Below are 24,687 nucleotides of genomic sequence, written 5' to 3'. Positions count from 1 at the left end.
GTGAAGCAGGTCTCATCTTACCGTGGACGTAGCCAATCTTGTCGAATTGTACGTGTAAATCCTTGTGTGATTGTTGTTTGCAATTTCCATTCTTTTCTGTATCATTTTAGGTTCTCGTTTTTCTACAGGCTATCACCGTTAGCTTCAAATGCACAATAAATATCTTGAGTATACCATTCATTTAACTTTTTTTTTTCTCTTATTGAAAGTATTTCTCTTTGGACCAAGTTTTTTGTTATGTGTCTAATGGAACCCACTTTAGTGTATGAGGGCTAAATTGAGCCAGCCTAGTGTGAGATAGATTAAAGGGCTTGATTTAACGCTTGCCACCAGCTCTGGAGATTTTGGCGTATTAGTCAAGTACCTAACATTTTCCTAAAGCTACGATGAATTGAAATCCATCCACGGAGGAGCTTTAGATGGGCACGAAAGGGTATTTTGGACAACATACTAAAACCCAGTAGGGGTTTGTGAACCTTAGGATGGTGTGTGAATCAGAAAACTTTGTCCTTTCTCTTTTTAGTGCTTTATAGAGTAGAATATTAGGTATACATAACCCATAAAATCAAAGAAAATGATGCCTAAGTCCCTTGATCAGCTTAGGATCAATGGATGAAAATTACATTTTGTTTCTGGGATATTAATTGGTGGTAAAATCCTAATTCCAAAGAACTGATTCAGGTTCCCAACCAATTCATACCCTAAAAATGAAAAAAAGAACACAGAGAACAGAACACAGAAAACTCAATGCAAAAACTCTAAAACCGCATAATATCCAACCAAGATGGGCAAGGAAACTATCAACCCAAGTATCACCCTGCAAGAGAATAACCAAAAAATCACATTTTAGAATCATTTCCAAAGCCAGTAATTCTCTAAAAATTTATAAAAAGAAAGTATGTTAAAGAACTTACGCAGTACTAAGGACATCTGCATGCAACCCATATTCCTTTGCATAAATGAAGGAGGTGATGGACTGTGGTAAGGCTGCCTGTAACAAAAATTAATAAATCATTTCAGGGAAATTAGTTCCAATTTATAAGTAAAAAGAGAGGAATAGAAATTGTATTTGAACCAATTAACCCCGATTCCTCGAAACCGAATGAAGACCGATTGATTATTAATCCGTTGGGTTTGGTGTAGAGTATCCAAACTCCCTAAATGTTAGGTACTTGACCGATTCGTCAAAACTCCAATGCTGATGGAATGCGTTAAATCAAGCCCTTTAACTTATTTCATACTAGGCTGGCCCAATCTAACCCCCATATATATACTAGATCGAGCCCCATTAGGCACATAACAACTTGTATGATGAGTCTCACCTGGATAATAACGATACGCAAGACATCGTCGTGCAGACCTACAGCGATGGAACCAATTGCTATAGCTGCTGGACCAGCCACGAACCTTAGAACTAACCCAAAAACTGTTAGGCTTAGGCCACAAGCCATAAACTTCTCCTGCATTGCCATGAAGAGCCCTGCATCCATGTGTGGAGTAATTAAAACAACAAATTAAACTCTTTGTTTGGTAATAAGATTCAACAAATTAAAGATCCAACAAAGTATATGTTGTCTATGCTCACCCATGCTAAACATGGCCATTCCTATCCCTGCTTTTGACATGATAGTTATAGAACCCTCAATAATGCCTGGCATCTCTAAATGCCACCTGTTTACACCAGCCAAGTACTTGCAGGTCAGTAAGGTATATATTTTTCAAGTCTTGTGAGACTACTAATGTGTTTGTGTTTGTGTTTATGTGTGTGTGAGAGTAGTATCTATACCTGCTTGCAACAAAAGCCCATGCTATGCCAGTGAAACAAGCATAGGAGTTGGGATTAAGTGCAAGCTTTAGCCACACAATCTTCATTAGAGACCACAAAGGTGGTCTGTTCACATTTCTTTCTAAATCCTTCACTGATTCAAGTGGTGAGACAGCATGAGAATCAGGGATCATCGAATCGCTCCTCGTCTTGCGAAATTCCAATACAAACAGAAGAATAGTGAGCCATATGATTGCTTGAATGACAGAAGATTGTACCACAAGATCTACTGCCTTCTGACCATACATGGCTTTGAGCAATGGCACACCAATAACAAGAGAGTTAGTGAGAGTTGATAGAGAGAAGCTTGTTATAGACCAACAATAACTTCCTTTGCTACTACACTTAGCCCACAAGGCTAAAACTGCAACAATGATGACTTTGGAGATGGCATCAGCTCCTATGAATCTATAATTCATTTTGAAAGGATCAACATGAGCTGCAAATTCAAAAGTGAACAGAGGAAGAGTGAAATAGCAAACAAGGAGGTTAATTGCATTGCACTGTTCAGGTGTGAATATATGCCACCACCTCACTGACCCATACCCTAAAGCTAGTGCAACATATAGGGGAGTCATGGCCTCCACCACCTTGTAAACATCATGCCACCCTATCATTCTTTCTTTCTTTCAAATCTCTGTTTCAGAACTATTTAGAAGAACAGAAGAAGAAGAAGAAGAAGAAGAAGAAGAAAAGTTTGGAACATGTAATGTCCACTGATGATCACCAGTATAGTTAGCAACATATATATGTAGTGGCAAAGCAATCTAGCTTAATGGGTATGTGTGCGTGTGTGTGTATTGATTCTATGCCATAGATATATTCTCATCTAATGAGATATTCAGCTCTATATGAAGTGTTATGTTCCTTTCACAATTTGATGTGTTCTCTGGTTAACAATAATCCTTCCCTTATTCCACCACCACCACCACCACCACCAATGGAAGGAGCTAGGGTTTATGATTTCAGCTATTATTGCTATATATTCTTCCCATTAGATAGAGAGATACATAAGTAGTGGATGAGCATCTTGATTTGAAGAATATATAGAATAAATGCCAATCCTCAGGTGATGGTCAAAAAATGCAAACCTATTTATCTCCAAAGAAATCAATTCCACAAAATATATTCTTCTTGCAGGTGATGAGGTCAAGGGTTTAATGGCTTAAAATTAAATCCATTGGTGCAGTTCCTTGACTAGATTGATGGGTTTTTTTTCCCCTACTTTTTATGGTCTAAAGGGGTCAAGGGTTTTGTCTCAATATGTTTGGTGGAGAATGAAAATTTTCTCTAATCAAGATTTCTTAGTGATGACATGAGGGATAAAGTATAGCTTTTGCTCTTTTCCCTCTTTATTACTTTTGAACTCCATCTTACAAACATGTTCTAGAGTTAAAAAGAATTCACGTTTTGTTTAATTTCAATGGTCTAGGATTTCCCATACTGGAAATGCTATTGTCATCAATAAAACTAACTATAGAGAACCATTAAAATTTTCTTAAGTGTTGCCAAAGCATCTTATATGATCAATATTACTTGCTTTTGAAAGTAAGAGAGATGAACTGATGGGTGTGGGTTCATACCTTTATGGAGGTAAGGGGATGAAGGCATCTACAAGTTATCTTCACAGGAGGTTAGATAGAATTCAACCTAAGGTGGAGATTGTTGGGGGTACAATGTCTTGTATTCCATCACTTGCATAAGTGGTCGGACTGATTCCGAAGGTCTGTTAAGAGGCCAAGTAACGAGGGTTTCGCTATACATTTGTATTGAGGATTTTGTATTCCATCACTTGCATAAGTGGTCGGTCGGACTGATTCCGAAGGTCCGTTAAGAGGCCAAGTAACGAGGGTTTGGCTATACATTTGTATTGAGGATTCTTTCTTTATATACAATCTGATAAATGTGAGGACAAACAACTATAACCTTTTTCAATTCTCCATTGATAGTGAAGCATATCTCATCTCACCATGGACGTAGATAATCTTGCCAAACCACGTAATTCCTGTGATTTTTTGTTTACGACTTCTCTTCTTTTTGCCTTGTTTTAGGTTCACACTTTTCTTCAAGACCAAGTTAGGCCATCGTCACACATAAAAACAGAAGGTTATAAAAATTTCACATAAATAAAGGATCAAGTTTCCCTCCACCCATGATGAATGTGATCCCATTCACCTCCCATTCACCGTGGGGCGGGAGAGGGTGAGAAAGGGTATCGGGAGGGTATTTTGGAACATACTAAAACCCTAGCTAGGAGGGGTTCGTGAACCCTAAGATGGTGGTGTTAAGAAGCAATGCTTAGAAGTGGCAATTTGCAGAAGAAAACGAAAAATGGAAGAGAAGAAGCAGCACACAAACACACAACGCAGAGGATTTACGTGGTGCACCCCCAAGATGGGAAGCTACATCCACTATCGAGCAACAAAACGAATTTCACTATCTCTGAAATGTTACAAACCCTCAACTTGTTGCTCTCCCAGTGAAAAAGAACAATATAAAAAGAAGCCCTAACCCAAAAAGTACAGAAATGCCCCTAGAACCCAAAAATGACCACTCGGTCAAGGTCAGACTAGAACTGAACATATGTCAAAATACATATCGTTTCGAAGGTCTTGACGAGCTCTACATGACGCATTGCCTCTGACAGTTATACACACACTTTTTAGGCCATCCGAGCTCGTTTCGAAGTCGTAACAGCCCTCCAAAGATACTTTGAACCACTTTTTGGACCGAAATTAGGCTTCACCAATAACAGGTGGGTGAACCGTATGTCCTCTATGCGTGGAGGAAAACTTTGTCCAATACTTTTTTATCTAAAGTTTAATTTTTTGATATTCATCAAATCATACTTGATTCTTTGGTGCTTGCAAAAGAACAGCAGCACCTAAACTACTTGCGAAAGGGACAGGTTCTTATTTCAACAATTTTTGTGCTTAAAAGCTCAACTAAATTGATGTGAACGATATATTGTTGCTTAGTGAGTACCTTTGTCGACAAAGGGAATTTCACTCTTAGAGAGGAATAAATATGTCAATTAGATTCTGTTGCATTCCACAATTATAGTTAAATATAATCTGTCGGCCTTCAATGATAATTAACATCAAAGAAAATATTCCAGGATTATTCTCAGAATTAAGGCTTCTCATTCCATGAGGTTTCATAAATATTTTTCTGATGGGCAGGACTTAAAACTGAGCCTTCATATTCTTCTACATGTGGGAAAGTACTTAATCTAGTGTTGTCAATGAACTTTACCTTGAGACCTTTAACACCCCAAGATGGTTTATTTGTTAAGGATCAAATCTGCATTTTGTGAGTTGGATAGCGAGTGTTGTATTTGTAGGAATTATGTGTCCATCAAACCCTAATTATTGTTTTGGTTTATTTATTTTGGGGAAAAGAACACTACCTAGTCATGCACAGTGCGTAACTCCTGTGCCTAGACACATGGCCGCACGTAATGACGCCTCACCCCATGGAAAGATGGAAATCCCTAAAGATGCGACGGTCATTTCACTGATTTTAAGGTACAGAAATGTAAATACACATTTTGTGTGCGTATAGAATAAGAATCATGTGAAAAATCTTGCATTCTACAATTGTTTAAGGACGGTATTTTTCACTAGTTACTTTATTGACCCTTTGACCTAAGAGATCCTTATTTTTATGATGCTATTTGGTGGATTTTGGTATCCCAATATTTGATGTCCTTCGGACTATATATCGGTGCATTGGATTCATGATGGAGCATCATGAATGGAAGAGATGCTCAACATGGAATCCATTGCCCTTTATTAGGGAATATCAAGGAGAGAGAATATCTATGTGTGATTCGACGATCCATTGTTGCTTTTGTAAATGGTTTACAAAGTTATTTTACTTTATTTTTATTTGTTTTTATTATTTGAAAAATGTGTTTCAAATTTTTTTGGGTCTTATCATTATCACAGTCTCGATGTGGACATGTACAATGAATTGGGATTAGGCGATATTTACTTGCCTGCCCTATAAGTTATTATGTAATATTGTTTAGTGGAGGACTGGAGGCTTGTTTGCGTAATTAAAAGAGTTTAATTATGTTTGACAAATTAAATGGGAAAGTTAAATAGGTTAATTATCTTTTGATTATTATCTATATAATTTAAGGGAAAAAGATCCCTGCTTGGTGGTGTTCCCTATGCACTCTCACATGGCACAATGAAATGACACCCTTGACCCCTGAGTGGATACCAAGGCATGCTCCACCCATTGGCCTAGACACTGGTGTAGAGACTATGTGACCAAGTACCGATCTCATGCCACCCTTTATTAAGTGTTTACGACTAGGGACTGAATTGAGCATTTCATTCATACGGTCATCACATTGTGTATCCTATTGAATGATCATGATTCCACGACACAAGTATGAGTATATATTAGACTCGATCACTTGAGAATCTTAATTTGTAAATTTTTGTATTTTAAACAATAAGACTCGTTTACCAAAAAAAAAAAACAATAAGACTCTCATAGGTAGCTTACAATTCACCAAAAAAAAGAAGGTAGTTTACGATTTGTCCCTAGACCTGAGAGATCTTTATTGTAGCAACTAGGCATTATGGGTTTTGGTGTATCAGCGGTTGATGTTTTTCAACTATATATCAGTGATTTGATTCATGATGCCAATTAGCTATCTACAAAAGGGATGTTGAACATGGATCCACTATGCTTAGTGAAGTATAATATTTCACTATTTTCCACTTGACAATACATGCGCTATTCCTTTTTATAAAAAAACCAACATATATTTCAATGGCCAAATTTTAGTGCAAAGTAACTAAGGAAAGTTGCTCAAACTATTATTCAAAGTTTTAGTAAAATTATCAAAATTCCATCAATTGGAGATGAATATAAAAATACAAAATGACATCTTTTATAATTTTTGCTACTTCCTATACTTATTGTAAGCCGAAATGAAATTGTACCAATGAGATGCTTTTCGGCTTGAGTGTGAGCTGAAATAATTGAGTTTATTGTGATCATGGGAAAACAATTGTGAGAAAGCTTAATTATTGTCATTTAGAAAATTGATTTTAGTAGAAAATTCAAGTGTGTAAGTATCACTTGATAGTGGAGGTATGCAAGGTTATGGAATCACTGTAAATCTTATTGTGCTATCCTTTGTCTCATTCCCCTTTCTCTAAATTGTGTTATTGTAGTTTCCTTACAACAATTGCATCAATCCATTGGTTTGAGTAGAAAGTTTTTAAGTTATTAAAAAGATTCAATATCCAACATTACCCAATTTACTCCCTCTTGGGTTGCCCACCGGTCCTACATGGTGAATGGCCATAACAAGTCCAAGGGAGGATGGGAGAAAATGTCTGGTCTTGAGAAAAATCAAGTGAGGGGTTCCATAATGAGGACACTATTGAGGGCACTTTAGTAATAAGGATGTACCCAATGTACGAGGCTCCCGCCATTGTGGGGTTTGGGGAGGTTATATTGTATGTAGCCTAACCCCCACCTAGCAGAGAGGCTGTTACCCAATCGAACTTGCAACCACTAGGTTGCAATGGAGAAACCTTATCATTGCACCGAGAATTTAGTAATACACACCTTTACTTCAGTTAGTTTGGTTAGGGAAAAATTGGGCGGGTAAATTGATATACCAAAATCTATTTTTGATATCTTATTTCATGGGATAAATTGCGTCTCACGAAAATATTAGGGGGGGTGAGATTAAGATCTGCTAGTTGTCATAATTCTGCTTTATTGATAAAACTTGTTAAGAGGTTGTTGACTAATAATCCAACTAATATATGAGTCTCTATGTTGAAACTTGAAAGTAAAATACTTTCCAAATATTAATCTATTAGATGGCTCAATGCTTTTCAAACATGGTTCTTGGACTTGGAATAGTATTGTTAGTATACTTCATTGGTTAAAGAAATTAGTTTGTGTCAAGATTGAGGATGATAGGATTACTAGTATTTGGATTGATCCCTGGATTCCATCCTTGAAATTCCTTTTTCTTCGTCCAACTCAGAATAAGCACCATCAATTCTCTTATGTTAATGATTTATTCTGTTTTGGTACTTGGAACATCAATCTTTCTTGTGAGGTTGGATGGGCCTCTGTTATTTAAGCTATTAATCGTTATTATTTTTGTTGCTTATGGATCATGGTGGTCCAGGAGGCAGAAATGAGACAAAGGCAAGGGGACTGCTCCTAGGTTTCCAAGGAGTAGTGTTAATTTTTTTGTATGTGTAAAAGATACTACTATTAAGAGATAGGGAGAATGTTCTTTGTGCCGCAGTGCAGCCTGCGCCCAGGCACATGGGCAGCCTGTGCAAGGGGCAGGGTGGTCATTGCGCCCACCCCATGTGCCTGGGCGCAGGCTGTGATGCGGCATAGAGAACAACGCCCCTAAGAGATAATAGATGCAACATCCTCATCTACATGTCTATTGATTCTACTAATTCTAGCCTTATAGCTAAATGATGGGCTACCAAAATAAACCATTGTTTAGCAACATTAACCGATTCAAACTGATTAAAGTAGTTCCAATATCCAACAAAAAAGTGAATAACTCCGATGGCCACTAGTCCATTCCTTGATGTAGTAGGTCTACTAATCTTTTATAATCAGTCCAAATGAGATCCCATTCGTCGTAGGGTGGGAGAGAGCGGAAGAGGGTCTCGGGAGGGTATTTTGGAACAAACAAAAACCCTAGGAGGGTTTGTGAACCCTAGGATGGTGGGTGAACCGTCCTCTATGGCTGGAGGGAAACTTAGTCCATATCTATATTTAAAAAAAAAATAAAATTTCCTAGATCTATTAAATAAGAAAAAGTATTACAAAACAAGTAGGTTTTATAAGAAAAGTAAGTGTAAAACAAAGTCAAACCTTATTGTTTTGTAAAGGGTAAAGGCTGGGGCACACCGCACGCCTACGTTGTGTCTAACATGAGTCTGTCTCTCTCCCACCCCCTATGGAAATAACCCTTCTGTCCTCTCCATCTTAACCTTTTCATTAGACACAACCATAGCTCCAGGAAAGCCAACGGAATGCCCAACCTTCTCTCACAAAAAATTTGAGACTAAGGTTGCGTTTGGTGCATGGTCAACAAAGAACGCCGTTCTTGACTAAGAACGTTCTTTGCGTTCTTCGTGCTGAACGCGCTTACGAGACCAAAAATAACCATTTGGTAACGTTCTCAAGAACGCTGCTCGAAACGGAAATGGTGTTTGGTAAAATTTGTTCGAATGTTTGATGTTAATTACAATAATGCCATCCTTATCTCAAAATACATGTTTCTCTACAAACATAAATTAAAATTGTCTCATAAGTTCCTTATTTAACATAGATTAAAATATCTAATAAATTCCTAAACTTAACATAATTTAAAATATGTCTATAATTAAAATATGTCAACTTATAGTTAATTAAAGTCATTAAATTACAACTTTGACAACCTCTCTCATGATTTAATTTTCTTCTTTCTTCAAGTCTAACTTGGTAAGACCTTTAAGGATGTCTTTGAACATCTTGGCATGATTTTCCGAGGATGTAATTGCACTCTTGCAATAACCTTCAGAAATTTCGAAGAAGACGGAGCGGATACAGTTGCTGAGCTCGAGGACAAACCACCGATACATTAGTCGGGCTGGCTAGAAGATGAGGTCATGCCTTCTTCTATCGATTGAAAAAATTCACATCCGCAATTATCACTCTATAAAATCCAACGAAGTTACATAAACAAGCCATAGTTTGGTCAAACATATACAAAAGAAACTCATTCAAATCACATTCTTGCATTGTCTCTCCGATTGCCACCCACTCTTGTATTGCATTCTTGCACTCTTCTTGCATTGCATTCTTCCACTCTTGTTGCCGGCCCTTACATTATCTACCATCAACCGAACTAGTAAGGCAACCTCGGTAGTGGACCAAGATACTGAGACCAACTTTTGATTTTCCTTTTGACCTTGATGAAGTAGCCATAATATCGAATAATAACACATACATTAGTTCTATCTATTTCATAATTCCCTTCCTTTCAATGTAAAAGCAGGGGCTCCATTTGAAAACGAGAGACAAAAGGCTTTTCTTCCAAGCACCTTGACAACGGAATAAGGAAGTACAATGCTGGAAGGGCCCTTTAATGAAGGGTGTCAATGGAAGAAAAACTGAAGAGTACTTGTCTTAATCAAAATTTTATAAATGAAAAGATCTACCGATGCAGGGGTAGAGTACAAGCAAACTTGGGTGAGGGTGTTTAAGAGAGATCTACCGGATAACTACGACTTATGATTAGAATGATCTTTCAAATAACCCACTTATGACCCATAAAGGAATGAGGTCCTCATTCGGGCAAGTCAAAACAAAATTTCTTCCTTTGTATCCCCCAAAATGAAATGCATTTTGTCTATGAAAGAATCATCCTTGGATTATATTGCTAATGAAGAAGAATTAAAAATAAAAAAGATGAGACAAGCGTTGCGGTAGAGACCCCAACCATCAAAACCTTTTTGAAACAAATCGGTAGATGTGTGCCTCTGTGTGTGTGTGTGAGAGAGAGAGAGAGAGAGAGAGAAACAATATGAAATTCCCAGGACTAACAACCAAGGCATGGTACATGCATCCTCTTTTACTTCTAATTTGGAGCTTATAGGAACCATACTCTAATCAAAAATTACATGCATGATGCATTGCAACGTTAATGTACAAAACAGTCATGAACAAGATGGAATAATCATATTCTTATACCCATGGCATTTGCAATCCTAAAAATGCTTTTCCAATGATCACGTTTTGGGAGTGTTTCAATGCTTGGAGCCTTCAATATGTCTAATTAAACAAAAGATAATTTGCCTTCTATCTCCACATTCTTTTTCGGGTATACAATTGTGTAAAAATTTTGTTCAAGGGTGACTATAACAATACCATCCAAACCACATGCCGCAAACCAACTTAATATTTTGTTCCATATATATATCCTCAAAGAATAGCTTAAATCGATCTCAGTGTGCAATGGTTTATCTAATATATCCTTCATTATCTTTTCCTATTCACAATTGATCAAGGACAAACAGATGAGTTTAAAACTACCAAAAGTTCATTCTTACTTCTGCTCTATTTTTACTCTTTTTGTTGCCATGTGCCTAGCAATTTGTCATTACCTAGGATCAAACATCTAAATTACAACAACGAGCGACATTGGATCAATGCCAACAAGCGGTTTTCGAATCAACTATGGGTATATGTATATTTTAACCCTAATCAAACAAAGAGCTATTTCTTAATAAGCCTACCTAACAAAGAGTAATCATCCCTTAATAACAGAAGCTAGCTTATAGACTCATTGGATTAAAATGACATTCTTTTGTTATTTTCTATATCTTTTCAAAAATTAAAATGTAACATTCGCTCTCAAATTTTCGAGAAACATAAGACAGTGGTCTGCTTCTTTTTTTCCTTCTACTATTATTGTGAAATGACTCTCCAGGCATGCTATATTGGAGATTCCCCAAGCCGACTAAGGGCTAAAAATCGATTACGATTTACAGTCCAAAATTTCACAACAAAATATATAAACCAAAGGCTAAACAAACAAAACGCATACACACACACACACAATATATATAGTTGTCACAGTGGTGGAGAATGGGGAGAATAGGAGTGTGGGACAGAGGCAGCTATTATGTCTTGGAAGAGCCTTACTAAAGAGAAGCAGCATTCTAGTTTTAGATGAAGCCACACCCTCTGTTCACTCGCAACCGATGGTGTGATTCGAAAAGGTCGTGTCGGGAGTTCAAAGATCCTAAAGTTGTACATACGATTATAGACAGTGATCTTGTTCTAGTTCTCGGTGAAGGTAAGCTTTAATTGACCAGGTAAAAAATTGAAATTGAACAAATGAAAAAGCGGACATTTAAATTAGTAATTGATTCTATTTTAGCAAACAAAAAAATTAACTTATTCTTCGTGAGCGGGTAGGGTAGTGGAATATGATACACTCGCTAAATTGCTAAAACAAGCGGAATCATTCTTCTACAAGCTAATAAAGGAGTACTCTCTAAGATCACGAAGCTTCCTCAAAAATCCAAAAATCAAAATGCGGTTTGATTTCTTAGAATCTACAAATCTCGAATTTAAACCAACGAAAGGAGTACCTGTAGCTTGTGAGAGTCTCCAAGAAGTTCGACAAGAGCAATTTTCCACAGATTGCGAGATAAAACTCTTGTAAGGGATTTGCAAAAATAAAAATGTTAGTATTCGTTCAAAATCGAGAGAGAGAGAGAGAAAAAAATTTACACAGAGAAAGGAAGAGAGAGCGTGAAGGATAGCGAGATAGAGCGTGAGACAGGGAGAGCGAGCGAGACAGAGAGAGAAAGAGAGGATGAGAGAGGAAGATACACAGAGAAAGGAAGAGAGAGCGTGAAGGAGAGAGCGAGAGAGAGAAACCATTGTACTGCAGGTGGTTCGAGCGTTTCCCTTCTCTTCCTTCCCCTCCTCTTCTCGCAGATGCCTTCTTTCTTTCGATTGTGAAGTCACGAGTTTTGCTCGATAGCCTTCAATATTTTGTTCTTTGTTCTTTGCGACCGTCTCCAAGACGGTCAGCAAAGAACGTTCTTTACTTAAAAATGCCGGTTCGGTCTTTAAAGAATAAAAAAACGAACCGATAAGCCAAACACTTTTTCATATTTTTTTGTTCTTTTTGAACAAAAGAACTGTTCAGAACACTGTTCAGACCGTTACCAAACGCAGCCTAAGAATACGAAATTGACCTAGAATAAATTCCAAGAATGCATACCAAACACTACTTAAAATTGACATAAATCGTCATGAGGCCAATATGTCAGAACGTTTTTCATATGGCAAAATTCCAATTAAATATCCATATATTCCATATGGGTGGGCCCGTTAATGAAACCTCTCTCTCGGTTTCTCTAGAAAAGCCATCTCCTCTTACTTTTCAGGCATTCGTCCAGTTCCGCAAAATCCAATTTATCGGCGAAAACCTAAAAGCCCCAGCCATTTTTTCCGGCACTTTTAGCTCTATCCTCTTTTCTTTTCTTCGAAATTTGATGAATTAAAGAAGAAGAGGAACGGAACCCACCTTTCATGGGCATTCGTTTCCTGACGCAATGACCGGTTTTCTCACTCCTTCCAAACCCATCGGTGGTTCTGTCTCTTTGAACCGGCCAAACCCAACCATTACCACCGTCACAACTAGTTTTCTCAATCCCCCTAAACCCATCAGCGGTTTTCTTCTCCTCATCTTCTTCCTCCATTCCCTCTTTTAGCTCTAGCTAAAACCAGACTCAAGACCCCGTTTGGGGAAAAAAGGATTTTTTTATGGCTTCTGTGTTTCTGTACCATGTCGTTGGCGATCTGACGATTGGGAAACCAGATCTTATTGAGTTCCAGGAAGCCGAAACCATTGAATCGGCGGTTCGGGCTATTGGGGAATGCACTGAAGGTGGGATACCAGTGTGGAGGAAGAGGTCACAGAAGAGTGTGGTCGAGAATGCAGAGATGAGGCAACAGAGGTTTGTGGGTATCATCAATTCGCTCGATATTGTTGCTTTTCTTGCCAGAGAAGATTGTTTGGATGATCAGGAGAAGGCCTTGAAGACCCCAGTTGCTGAGGTGGTCGTGCCCAATAATTCTTTGCTGAAGGAGGTTGATCCTGCCACTAGGTGAGTTTTGTTTTATTGTATTTAAGGATCAGACCAATTGTGCGGTCCTTCACTCTATTTTGGAAATAGGGCTTGATTAGTGAGCATTTCGGAAGTGCTTCTGTTGAATCTTTAATCATCTTGTCATTGTGAAAGTTGACTTGTTTTTGGAACCCAATTTCTGAATTATCAGTGTTCATCTGGTATCTTTTTTTTTTTTTTTTTGGTTGCTGATGTCTTTTCAAACTGTTTAATGCTGGTTGTGTCTGTATTATGTTTGCATGATCGATGTTCAGTGTTCTTGTCCAAGATCTTTATTCCAGCTCTGCAACTAGGTATCTTGTTGATTGGTTGGGAGATCCTGATATCTTTCTTGAGAGTATTTGCAGTTGTCACTTAATCTCTCCTTTCTCAATTCTTCATACTGATGCATTGGACTTCTTTCTTCAGCTATAGTATCAATTTCATTTTAATGTTCCAAGTTAACTTTCCATATGCTTTTTTACTTTTTACATCTGGTATTGGATTTTTCTCTTTTGAATCTCTGTGTAGCATTGTCATTTTTTTTTAAAATGGAAGTTCATCATATTCTTCATCGAAGCTCTCTGTCTATAGTAACCTGGTTGTCATGGTCAAGTGGATCAACAAGCTTGTACTGTTTCTGACTATATAACTGGTGGATTTCTGTATGGTTTGATGCTCCACTGTTAGAATAATTTTTTATTTTTATCCCAGCTATGTGTTTTGTTATTGCAATGTAGATTTCTTAGTAAGAACAGAAACTGTACTGAATGCCTTCTTCTTCTTTGGTCAAATTTATGGCTGTTGTCTTCTCTCCAAATTTTAAGCCTGCCACCTGGTGGTCACTGGAAAAAGGGGGGGGGGGGGCGCCCTCTTCAAAGAAGGTGGAACATGCTGTAGAGTCAGTGGATTGATCTTCTTAATGGATGCACAATTTCTCACGCCTCAAAATGCACGTTATCTCCATTAACTGTAGTTTCTTATTGTTTTTTTCCTGCTTGAAATTTATGTCGTTTAGTTTACTGAAGTTGCAAATCCAGAAAATGCCACAATTCGAATTATGTCAACGGTTCTAGCTAGCTCTAAACTGTTCCTAAAGGTTGACATCTCTAATGAAACTAAAAAAAGAAAAAATGTTGGATGGATGTGGAAAAGTAGATCCTAATCATATTCTCTAATGATTAATGAGCCACCAACGTTGTCCTGTCTTAGTTGATCCATCAGCATCCAGAATATGTCATCTCTCCATCTGCTGGTTACTCAATGATTTAATTCTGTTACAACCCACAAAACACAACCTTTAAGGCATATCCAACAAGCTCATCACTTGAAAGTTCCACTTTTTAGCATTGGATTCTCCTATGTTTATGTTACGTGCAAGATAATCTAGAAATAAAATAACAAAAGAAGAGAAATAATAGGGAGAGAGAGAGAGAGAGGAAGAGAGAGATAATAGGGGATGATAAGAGAGAGAGGAATATGGGTCTTTTGCTTTACAGGCGAAGCAATGGCGTCTTGGCTTGGGTGAGGAAGCCTACCTCATCTCTTTAGAGATATTTTAGGAATTCAATCGACTCCTTCATTAATAAAAAATATAATATTTAAAGAGTACAATGTGGTTAAGGATAACCGATTACCACGCACAACTCCCACATAAAATAACAAACTCCAAATCTAAATAGACCACTACTTTAAAGAGTACACTTCCCACTTCTAATAACCGACTCCATCTCTAATACCACTACTTAACTTCTAATAACCAACTCCATCTCTAATACTACTACTTAATAAATAACCTCCTAACTCCTACAACTTCTCACGATGCACAGTCATCAACCGTCCATAGATCTCATGTTGTTGCACGTCACATTCCATCCCTCTTAAAATTTCTCTTGTCCTCAAGGGAGATAAAATACAATTAAAAATTAAAACAATCCCACCCGGAACCCGGATCCCAGATCTTGGTGGAGTAATTTCCGAGGACAATCCAACACAATTTGCGGTTTTGGATGGAGAGCCTCTTCTTCATCTTGCACGGTTGGTAGGTCACCTTGCTTTTGTCGTTAAATAGAGGAGGATATGCCCGAATAGACCCGGGACGGTCGATTTTCTCCACCATGCCTGGCTCTGATACCATTTGTTACGTGCAAGATAATCTAGAAATAAAATAACAAAAGAAGAGAAATAATAGGGAAAGAAAGAGAGGAAGAGAGAGATAATAGGGGATGATAAGAGAGAGAGAGAGAGGGATCGGGTTTTTTTGCTTTACAGATGAAGCAATGGCGTCTTGGCTTGGGTGAGGAAGCCTACCTCATCTCTTTAGAGATATTTTAGGAATTCAATCGACTCCTTCATTAATAAAAAATATAATATTTAAAGAGTACAATGTGGTTAAGGATAACCGATTACCACACACGACTCCCACATAAAATAACAAACTCCAAATCTAAATAGCCCACTACTTAATAACCTACGTACACTTACACTTCCTACTTCTAATAACCGACTCCATCTCTAATACCACTACTTAATAAATAACCTCCTAACTCCTACAAGTTCTCACGATCACAGTCATTAGCCGTGCATAGATCTCATGTTGTTGCACGTAACATTCCATCCCTTGCACGTAACATTCCATCCCTCTTAAAATTTCTCTTGTCCTCAAGGGAGATAAAATACAATTAAAAATTAAAACAATCCCACCCGGATCCCAAATCTTGGTGGAGTAATTTCCAAGGACGATCCAAGACAACATGCAGTTTTGGATGGAGAGCCTCTTCTTCATCTTGCACGGTTAGTAGGTCACCTTGCTTTTGCCGTTAAACAGAGGAGGATATGCCCGTATAGACCCGGGACGGTCGATTTCCTCCGCCGCGCTTGGCTCTGATACCATTTGTTATGTGCAAGATAATCTAGAAATAAAATAACAAAAGAAGAGAAATAATAGGGAGAGAAAGAGAGGAAGAGAGAGATAATAGGGGATGATAAGAGGGATAGGGGTTTTTTGCTTTACAGACGAAGCAATGGCGTCTTGGCTTGGGTGAGGAAGCCTATCTCATCTCTTTAGAGATATTTTAGGAATTCAATCGACTCCTTCATTAATAAAAAATATAATATTTAAGAGTACAATGTCGTTAAGGATAACCGATTACCACGCACAACTCCCACATAAAATAACAAACTCCAAATCTAAATAGCCTACTACTTAATAACTTACATACACTTACACTTCCCACTTCTAATAACCGACTCCATCTCTAATACCACTACTTAACTTCTAATAACCGACTCCATCTCTAATACCACTACTTAATAAATAACCACCTAACTCCTACAACTTCTCACGATGCACAGTCATCAGCCGTCCATAGGTCTCATGTTGTTGCATTTAACAGTTTATCATGCCATTTTTTTTATCAACAACTAAAAGATATCATAAAATTGATGTGATATCGGGTTCCAAATCTCTGCCAGAAAATTAAACCAAAAGCATATGATCATGAGATTCACTAGTTCACACAAAAATTTGTTTATCCAAGCTCATGGTATGATCCAAAATGCATCAAGAGAAATGCCTACAAACCGTACACAGTAAACAGCCTCTCGGCAAAAGCAGGGGTAAGGCTGCGTACGTTATGACCCTCCCCAGACCCCGCAATGGCGGGAGCCTTGTGAACTTGGTACACCCTAGAAAAGAAAGCATCCTACACTTGTTGAATAATCTAATACAAGGCTGCATTTGAATCCGACTCCGCCATTGTTTTTGCTACTGGTCTCAAGCTCAGATAAAGGAGGAGGGTTGGTGCATCAGGTAGGCAGCCGGCAACCAAAAAAAAAAAAAAACCCCTTCGCCAAACCCTTTTTACGTTGATCCTAGAACCTTTTTATTTTTGATGTTATGCTAGGACGACCCTGGGAAGTGTTGCGTTACATTTTGACTTGGGTGTAGTGAATAGTGAGCAAGGGTTAGCTAGGGCATTCCCTATAAGGGATGCATTGCGTCAGCGCTGGGATGCTGTGAGAAGTAGGCAAGGGTTCTCCCACCATGGACAAGTACGATTAAAGAAGCTAATCTAAAAGCATGGGATTAGATTAGCATCTTGGAACTAGAATTGATAGATATTATGAAGAGAATAAGGATTAACCTAGCTTGCATTCAAGTGATTAGATGGAAGGGTAAAAAAGCTGAGTTGGATGACTTCAAACTTTGGTATACTTTAGGCCCATAAAAGTGGCCCATTACATGGAAAACTCCATGGACCCAAAGGCCCAACATGTATACCAACCAACCCTAGACTTATTCCTAGGCAAACAAGCTCAGTTTGGTGATGAATCTGCATCATCAACCTTGGAATCAAAAGGTTTTAAGATAAGTAGAACCACAACAGAATGTTGTATAACTTTAGTTATACTAGGACGGATAATGAGGTGGTCAAAATTGATAAGAGGGAGATCCAGCAAAGTAATTATTTTAGGTTTTTGGGCTCAATCATAAATAAAGAATGAGAAATAGAGGATGATGTTACACAAAAGATTAAAATAGGATGGGTGAAGTGGAGAGCTGCATCTGGAGTGTTGTGTGATAGATGTATTCCTGTAAAACTTAAAGGAAAATTTTATATGACAGTCATACGATCGGCTTGATGTATGGTGCAGACTGTTGGGCAGTTAAGAAACAGCACATAGATAAATTCAGTGTAGCTGAGATGAGGATGTTGAGATGGATGTGAGGTAAAACTAGGAAGGATAAAGTAAGGAATGATCAAATTAGAGCTGATTTGGGAGTAGCTCTGATACATGATAAGCTGCTAGAAAGTCATTTGAGGTGGTATGATCATGTACAATGGAGGCTTGTTAATGTAGTCCTAGATAGGTAGGAGACCTACTAGGAGCCAATCAACTAGGATCTGTAAGCTGCTGGTTCAATGGAGGCAGAATTGAGGTTTTAGGTCAAATTTTAGGGTTAGGTCAATGAGAATGTATCTTATGTGGTAAAGTTGGGCAGGTGTAGGGGAGTCTAATGAACTAGGTTTTATGAGTTTTGGATGGGTAGAGATAGGTTAGATGGATTTGGGCAGCAACTAGGATTAGGGTTTTGGGAAATAGGGAAGCGATGGAATCTAGGGTTTAGAGGTGGAGTTAGGGCAAGGGCTTTAGGTCGAGTGTGGGTAGGGTGAAGGGGAATATATGCTGAAAGTTACAGCTAAATCAAATGGTTAAATCTGGAGTTATGGAGGTTTCCTAGTAGAAGTAGGAGAGAGGGGTAAAAATGTAATTTCAGATAATCGGCTTGGTGGATGGTACTGGAATTTGGATCGAGTCTCTGTTAGGGTTAGAGGAAGATTCGATCAAAATTTTAGCAGGTTCTAACGGTTAGATTTGTCTGAGCAGAATTCTCACGAAAATCACCTTGCATGTGACCTTCTAGAAGGGAAGAAAAATAGTTGCAGGTTTTAGGGTTCTAATGGATCTATGGTATTAATGGTGGATGAGGAAGGTAGTAATGATTGAGTATTGGCAATTGGGATCGATGGGGCTAGGTTTAGAGGATTAGGAGAAGAAGTGTGATTGCTGAAACTGTAAAGTACTTATTTGAACACTGATCTTCAATGGTAGTAGCTTTGAAGATGAACAATTGGGTCTCCCGATCTACAAGATGCAAGGAGATAAGTAGCAGCCCTCCCGATCTACAAGATGCAAGGAGTCTATTGGAGATCCACCAATCCCTTCACCTTGATATTACTCACAAGGCAACCTTGATATTACTCACAATGCGCACTCACGATGGAGCAAAGCCAGCAAGCATAAAGCTGAGTTTTTATTAATCAAATTCGTGTTCCATACTTGCCCTTACAACCTTATATAAAAGACTCAAAATTAGACTCCTACACTAAAAAGGAAAGGCCTAACCCAATCCTTAACCTATTAGCTAACTTAAATTGACTAGGAAACTGAAATAGACTCAAAATAGAGTCCTAATTCAGCCCAAATAAACAACTAAAAGAAAAAATAATAAAATCACTTAAATTGAACCACTGGTTCAAACCAGCTTTGGACCGGTTCAATTTAAAACATTAAAAACATGAGAATAAACTTAGTATGGGGTTAATCCCGTATGCAACTCATGCACCCCAACTTTAGGCCCATACAAGTGGCCTATTACATAGAAAACCCTTGGGACCAAAGGCCCAACATATATATATATATATCTCAACCCTAGACTTATTTCTAAAGAAATAAGCCCATTTCGATGATGAATCTGCATCACTTGTGCTCCAGTACAGAGGAGTGATTTGATTCAGATTGAAGGGGAGCTAAAAGATCCAGGGGCAGACTTAAAATGACTTTGGGAGAAGTGTTGAGGAAAGACATGCATAGCATAGGCCTTGTATCTGTTGAGCTAAGGTTATCATTGTTGTCAACATTGTCTGTTGAAGCTGTGTCTAGTGCAGTGGTAGTATTTAGAAATGGCTGAGAATAGTAGAGAGGCTGACAGGCATATTGATGATGTGGCATGTGAGCTGAAAGAGCGTGAGCTGATATGACTAATAGAATAGATCAGTTGTTGATGGGCTTGCATGGTTGTGCTTGACATCCATAGGCAGTAGTGCACTACTGATCAATTGTATGTTTGGACAATGAACAACAGAAAATCTGATCAAGCTTCATCATACACTTAGAGGATCTCAAGGTGATCAACAGGAAACTGAAGACATTCAAGTCAACAAACAACAGGATTTGGATTCACTTTGATCAGATACTCGGTGTGTGAGATATGGCTCAAACAGTGAGCATTGCCTGTGTTGATCAAAACCTAGTTTTGCACATACAAAAAATTGTGATACATTTTTGGAGTTCTTCTTCACTTCTTAAGTTGAATCTCAGAACATTAAAGTTGTAGAGCTTCAAGTCTTACTTCCAATGCTGCTGAAATCAAGTCAACCTGACATCAGATGAGTGAGATATGGTCGTTTTGTTGACAATTTGAGATAATGGTCGAACCACAGGCCGTTCAACTTTGGTCCAGTTTTAGTTGCGGTTTGGGGTTCTTTATAATCGAAATTTGAGTGCTGTAAACACTGGAACTCCCAACAGAAAAGAAGAAAAGGCCCTAAAGAAGAAGAGAAGAGAAAAACAGATAGGAAAGACCGAAAGAGGGAAGCTAGGGTTTCCTGCTTAAATCCACTCTACCTACCATTCTTAAGTGATTCATTGCTTCATTGAAGGCTAGAAGACAGGTAGTTGAGCATTTGTATAAACCAGGAGGATTTTTGCAAAAGAAGAAAAGAAAAATAAGAAAGGGGGTCCTACAGGCAAATGTCTACTTGAAGATTCAAGTTTGTCCCATCAAAGAGTTAGTTGAAGATTCTAGTGTCCAATAAAGTAGCAGTTGATGAATTAGAATTTCTCAAAGTACCAAGAATCAAAACAGAGCAAGGGTTTCTACTTTGTAGCTTGTTTCATTTGTATTCTTGTACTCCTTTTGTGCTATACCTAGGTTGATGCATTGTTGAATACATAGACTAGCTTGTGCTTGCACTGTAGGGCAATCACTTATAAGCCCATTCTTGTTTATTGTGACACAGAGGTTGAAGCTACCTAAAGTGAGGTGTTGCAATGCCCTCCTAGTTGATGCTGGGTAAATCAGGGGTAGAAGCTCCTTGTCAGTTGCAGCTGACTAAAAGAATAGTGCATTGAGCGTATACGAAGCCCATTTGAGGCATTGCTTTGCCAAACCATGTAAATATCTTGTGTTGTGGGTGTGCTCTGTGGTGGTTGTGTGTTGTTTATCTTCTATCTGCATTTACTTTTTTAGGCGGACGTATGTGTATATATATTATTGTGCCACTTTGTAGGGGCTGGTCACTGGCCTCGTAACCCAGTGATTGTGAGCCGTGGCTGTGTGCTTGTTAGGATGGTTTGTGTTTGACTGTGAATGAATATTGAGGGTAGACGACCAAGTGACAGAGCAGCGTACTTCAGTGTGTGCCAGTGCAGAACCGTTAAGTCAACTAAGCAACAATGGGAAAAGATTTTAAATCACTGATTCACCCTTCTCTTAGTGACCGGCATTGTTCAACATTATTATGTATGGCTTTGAATAGAGCTGATTGGAGGGTAAGGATCCATGTAGCCGACCCCATTTAGTTGAGATAAGGCTAAGTTGTTTTTGTAGGGCTGCATTTGGATCCCTGCAAATCCAAGCTGGCAGGAATTGATTGGTTAACCTGGGATCTGGTGGACATAAATTAGTTTATCTTCTTGATTAAATGGCCACATGGAAATTGGAGTTCAATGAAAATATCCAATCTCTTTGGAACTTTCATCCTCTTTAACAAATATTAGACCCAGTAATAAATCTCATAAACTGAAACAAGAACTGAAATCTAAGATTCTTATGTATCAAGCAAACAAACACCCTCCCCCAGTACAGTGTTGAACCAATTACTGAACTCTTCTGCTGGTGGGGCTGGACTTAAGATGAAACTTGCTAGCATTAACTTAGTTTATTTCTCTCAGACTAAAGCAGGTCGTCTGAATCTTCCATGTAGATGGTTTGGGTGAGACCACACCTTTCCGAATCATAGAGTTCCAATTAAGGATGAATGATTTTGAATACAGAAGCTATCTGATAAAATGACGAAACATGTTTAAAGCTTCTGTGGGTGGTGGTTTCAGGAATACAGATTTTTTTGGTTCTAGAGGTTTAAGAGGACCGTAGGTTAAACAATTAGTTGTTATCAGGAGAATCCAGTAAACTGTACGCGGTAGGATAGATAGCAGGTAGCTCGGCTTGGTTTATTAGACTACCCACCAAACCCCCCCTCCCCCCCCCTCCCCAACACACACGGTTCTGCAATTAACCATGAGAATACCAGGTTTAATGGGCTTCCAATCCGCAGTTCTGCAGTTAACCATTTACAACTTACCCAGAAAAAGGGGGGAATTAAAGCAAGCTGGTGAGCTTGTCTGTGTTCAGATTTAGCTATGATTTTTACTTCAAGTTTGCCCCTTTTGGAGAATGTTGATTTACTTCCCACTTTTATTAATGTCTTCCTGATTCTTGTTTCTCTTGCAAGACTCATAGATGCGCTGGACCTGATGAAACAAGGTGTGATGCGCCTCCTTGTGCCAAAGAGTGTGGTGTGGAAAGGCATGAGCAAGCGTTTCTCATTTCTGTATAGTGGCAAGGGGATCAAGAACCTCGAAGCCTCTGGAAGCAGCGGCTCTCTCCCAAGCAACTCTCCCTCCACTTCCTCTTACCATGAGAACAGGTTCTGCTGCCTATCAAGAGAAGACGTGCTCCGTTTCATAATTGGACGTCTTGGCACTCTGGCACCTCTACCTCTCTCCTCAATCTCCGCTCTTGGGGCCATCAACCCAAACTATTACCACATTGATACCTCCTCCCCAGCCCTCGAGGCTGCCCAAAAGCACCCCCAGGATCCCAGTGTTGTGGCTGTTGTGGAGTGTACATCTGAAGGTCAACACAAGATTGTTGGGGAGATCTCAGCCTCCAGATTATGGAAATGCGATTATGTTGCTGCTGCCTGGTCCCTGGCTAACCTAACAGCTGGACAGTTCGTGATGGGGGTGGAGGATAATGGGTCTCCAAGAGCTCTTCCCGATTTCTTGTTCAATTCTCAAAATGGTGACAATGAAGGAGGAGGTGTAGTTGGGAATTCACCAGTAAGGCTAAGGAAGTTCTCCAGTAGGAGTATTGGTTTCTTCAGCAATCCAACAAGCCCAGCTGTTGGTGCTGCTACAGGGAGAAATATGTATAGGGGAAGAAGTACACCATTAATGTGCAAGGTCACGAGTTCATTGGCTGCAGTCCTGGCACAGATGCTGTCTCACAGGGTAACCCATGTATGGGTTACTGAGGCTGGGAGTGAGGATCTCTTGGTTGGTGCGGTGGGTTACATTGACATCCTGGATGCTGTGACAAAGCACCCCACTACTGTTGTATCTGTGGCAGAAGCCCCTTGATTTGGACTTGTTTGGTTAGGCAACTTAGGCTCTCTTCTTTATTGTTTTTATTTCTATCTATCTGTCACATTTCTCTTTTTGCAGGTGTTGGTATGATTTCTGATCCTTATTTTTTTTTATTTAATATAGATCAAGATAAACTATAATTCATAAAGAGGTGAAGATGTGTTTATGATTTATTGGCCTTAAGTATTTATTTTAATTTATGTGCAAATGTTGATGATCACGTATTCAAACAGCTCGAAATTGAGGGTAATAAAGTAATTTTAAATTCTTTGATTGGATCCATGTTAATGACCATGCTGTTTTGATTGGATCCATGTAGCCGACCCCATTAAGTTGGGATAAGGCTGAGTTTTTTGTTGTTGAAAGTTATTTTAAAGGCTCTTATAAAAGCAACCTATCAAAACCCTTGTCTTCCTAGTGCAACCATGAAGAAAATGCAGTAGAGGAAAAGCCTCGTCTTCATCTTGCGGAATCCCTTGATGCTTAGCTCCAGGCTGATATTTTCTCTGCTGCAATTGATGTCCCTGGCTGTGACCTCTCTCCACCTTGCTGTCCAATTCCGTGATCCCATATCTGGTGAGTTTCTAATGACCACTAGTGCTGATTGGAGCCTACAAAATAAGTCTGCAAATATATCCATTTAGGTATTTAATGGTGCTCTTGGTCTCCTTGTTTTCCTGTAAAAGAATGAGGTCTCTCTCTCTCTCATCCATTCTCTTTTATGGTTATTCCAAGAAAGAAAAGGGAGTCTCCACTATTAAACTTGAAGAGGATGGAGGAAGGTGTGCCTGCTTTGTATTCGATGCATGCTCATGTAATTAATGGGCTGGTGAGGTTGGAGTGTCATGTGCAGGCTGTGGAGTGTGTGTTGAACGTTGTAGTTAGGGATAAGGCGTTGGATGCTCAGAATTTTAGCCATCAAATAGAATAACTCTTGTTTCTTTCTTGAAGCTTTGTGAATTCTTTGAAAACTTCTTCAAAATGCATAACTAAGTTTGAGAATGTGACTATTGGGAAGCACTTGTCTTCTATTTTAATTTTATCATTGATCATATTCTTTGATGTCTCTGCTTATGGTTTTTCTTTGAACTTAGTCGTGCTGCAATCTGTTTCATCCCTTTTGTTCTTTTAGGGAAAATTTGTGTCTTGGATGCATTAGTATTTAACATAAGCAACTTC

The 24,687-nt window shown here is 38.7% G+C and overlaps 2 protein-coding genes across 2 annotated transcripts; one reads left to right on the top strand and one right to left on the bottom strand.

Annotated features, from left to right (window-relative positions):
- Positions 1-565: 565 nt before the first annotated feature.
- LOC122670031 (auxin efflux carrier component 5-like) lies at positions 566-2,478 on the bottom strand. Its single transcript, XM_043866971.1, has 5 exons — positions 1,787-2,478; positions 1,586-1,671; positions 1,323-1,480; positions 915-991; positions 566-817 (listed from the first exon to the last, which is right to left on the bottom strand). The coding sequence occupies exons 1-5, from the start codon at positions 2,440-2,442 to the stop codon at positions 745-747; spliced, it is 1,050 nt and encodes a 349-aa protein (XP_043722906.1). The 5' UTR covers positions 2,443-2,478; the 3' UTR covers positions 566-744.
- A 10,450-nt stretch (positions 2,479-12,928) lies between these two features.
- LOC122670030 (CBS domain-containing protein CBSX6-like) lies at positions 12,929-23,637 on the top strand. The gene is made up of 2 exons (XM_043866970.1): positions 12,929-13,512; positions 22,593-23,637. The coding sequence occupies exons 1-2, from the start codon at positions 13,169-13,171 to the stop codon at positions 23,500-23,502; spliced, it is 1,254 nt and encodes a 417-aa protein (XP_043722905.1). The 5' UTR covers positions 12,929-13,168; the 3' UTR covers positions 23,503-23,637.
- Positions 23,638-24,687: the final 1,050 nt, after the last annotated feature.

Source organism: Telopea speciosissima, chromosome 7 (assembly GCF_018873765.1).
Source record: "Telopea speciosissima isolate NSW1024214 ecotype Mountain lineage chromosome 7, Tspe_v1, whole genome shotgun sequence".
In the NCBI taxonomy this organism is placed as follows: domain Eukaryota; kingdom Viridiplantae; phylum Streptophyta; class Magnoliopsida; order Proteales; family Proteaceae; genus Telopea; species Telopea speciosissima.
Note: the sequence above shows the minus strand (reverse complement) of the source record. Positions and strands in the feature narration are given on the sequence as shown.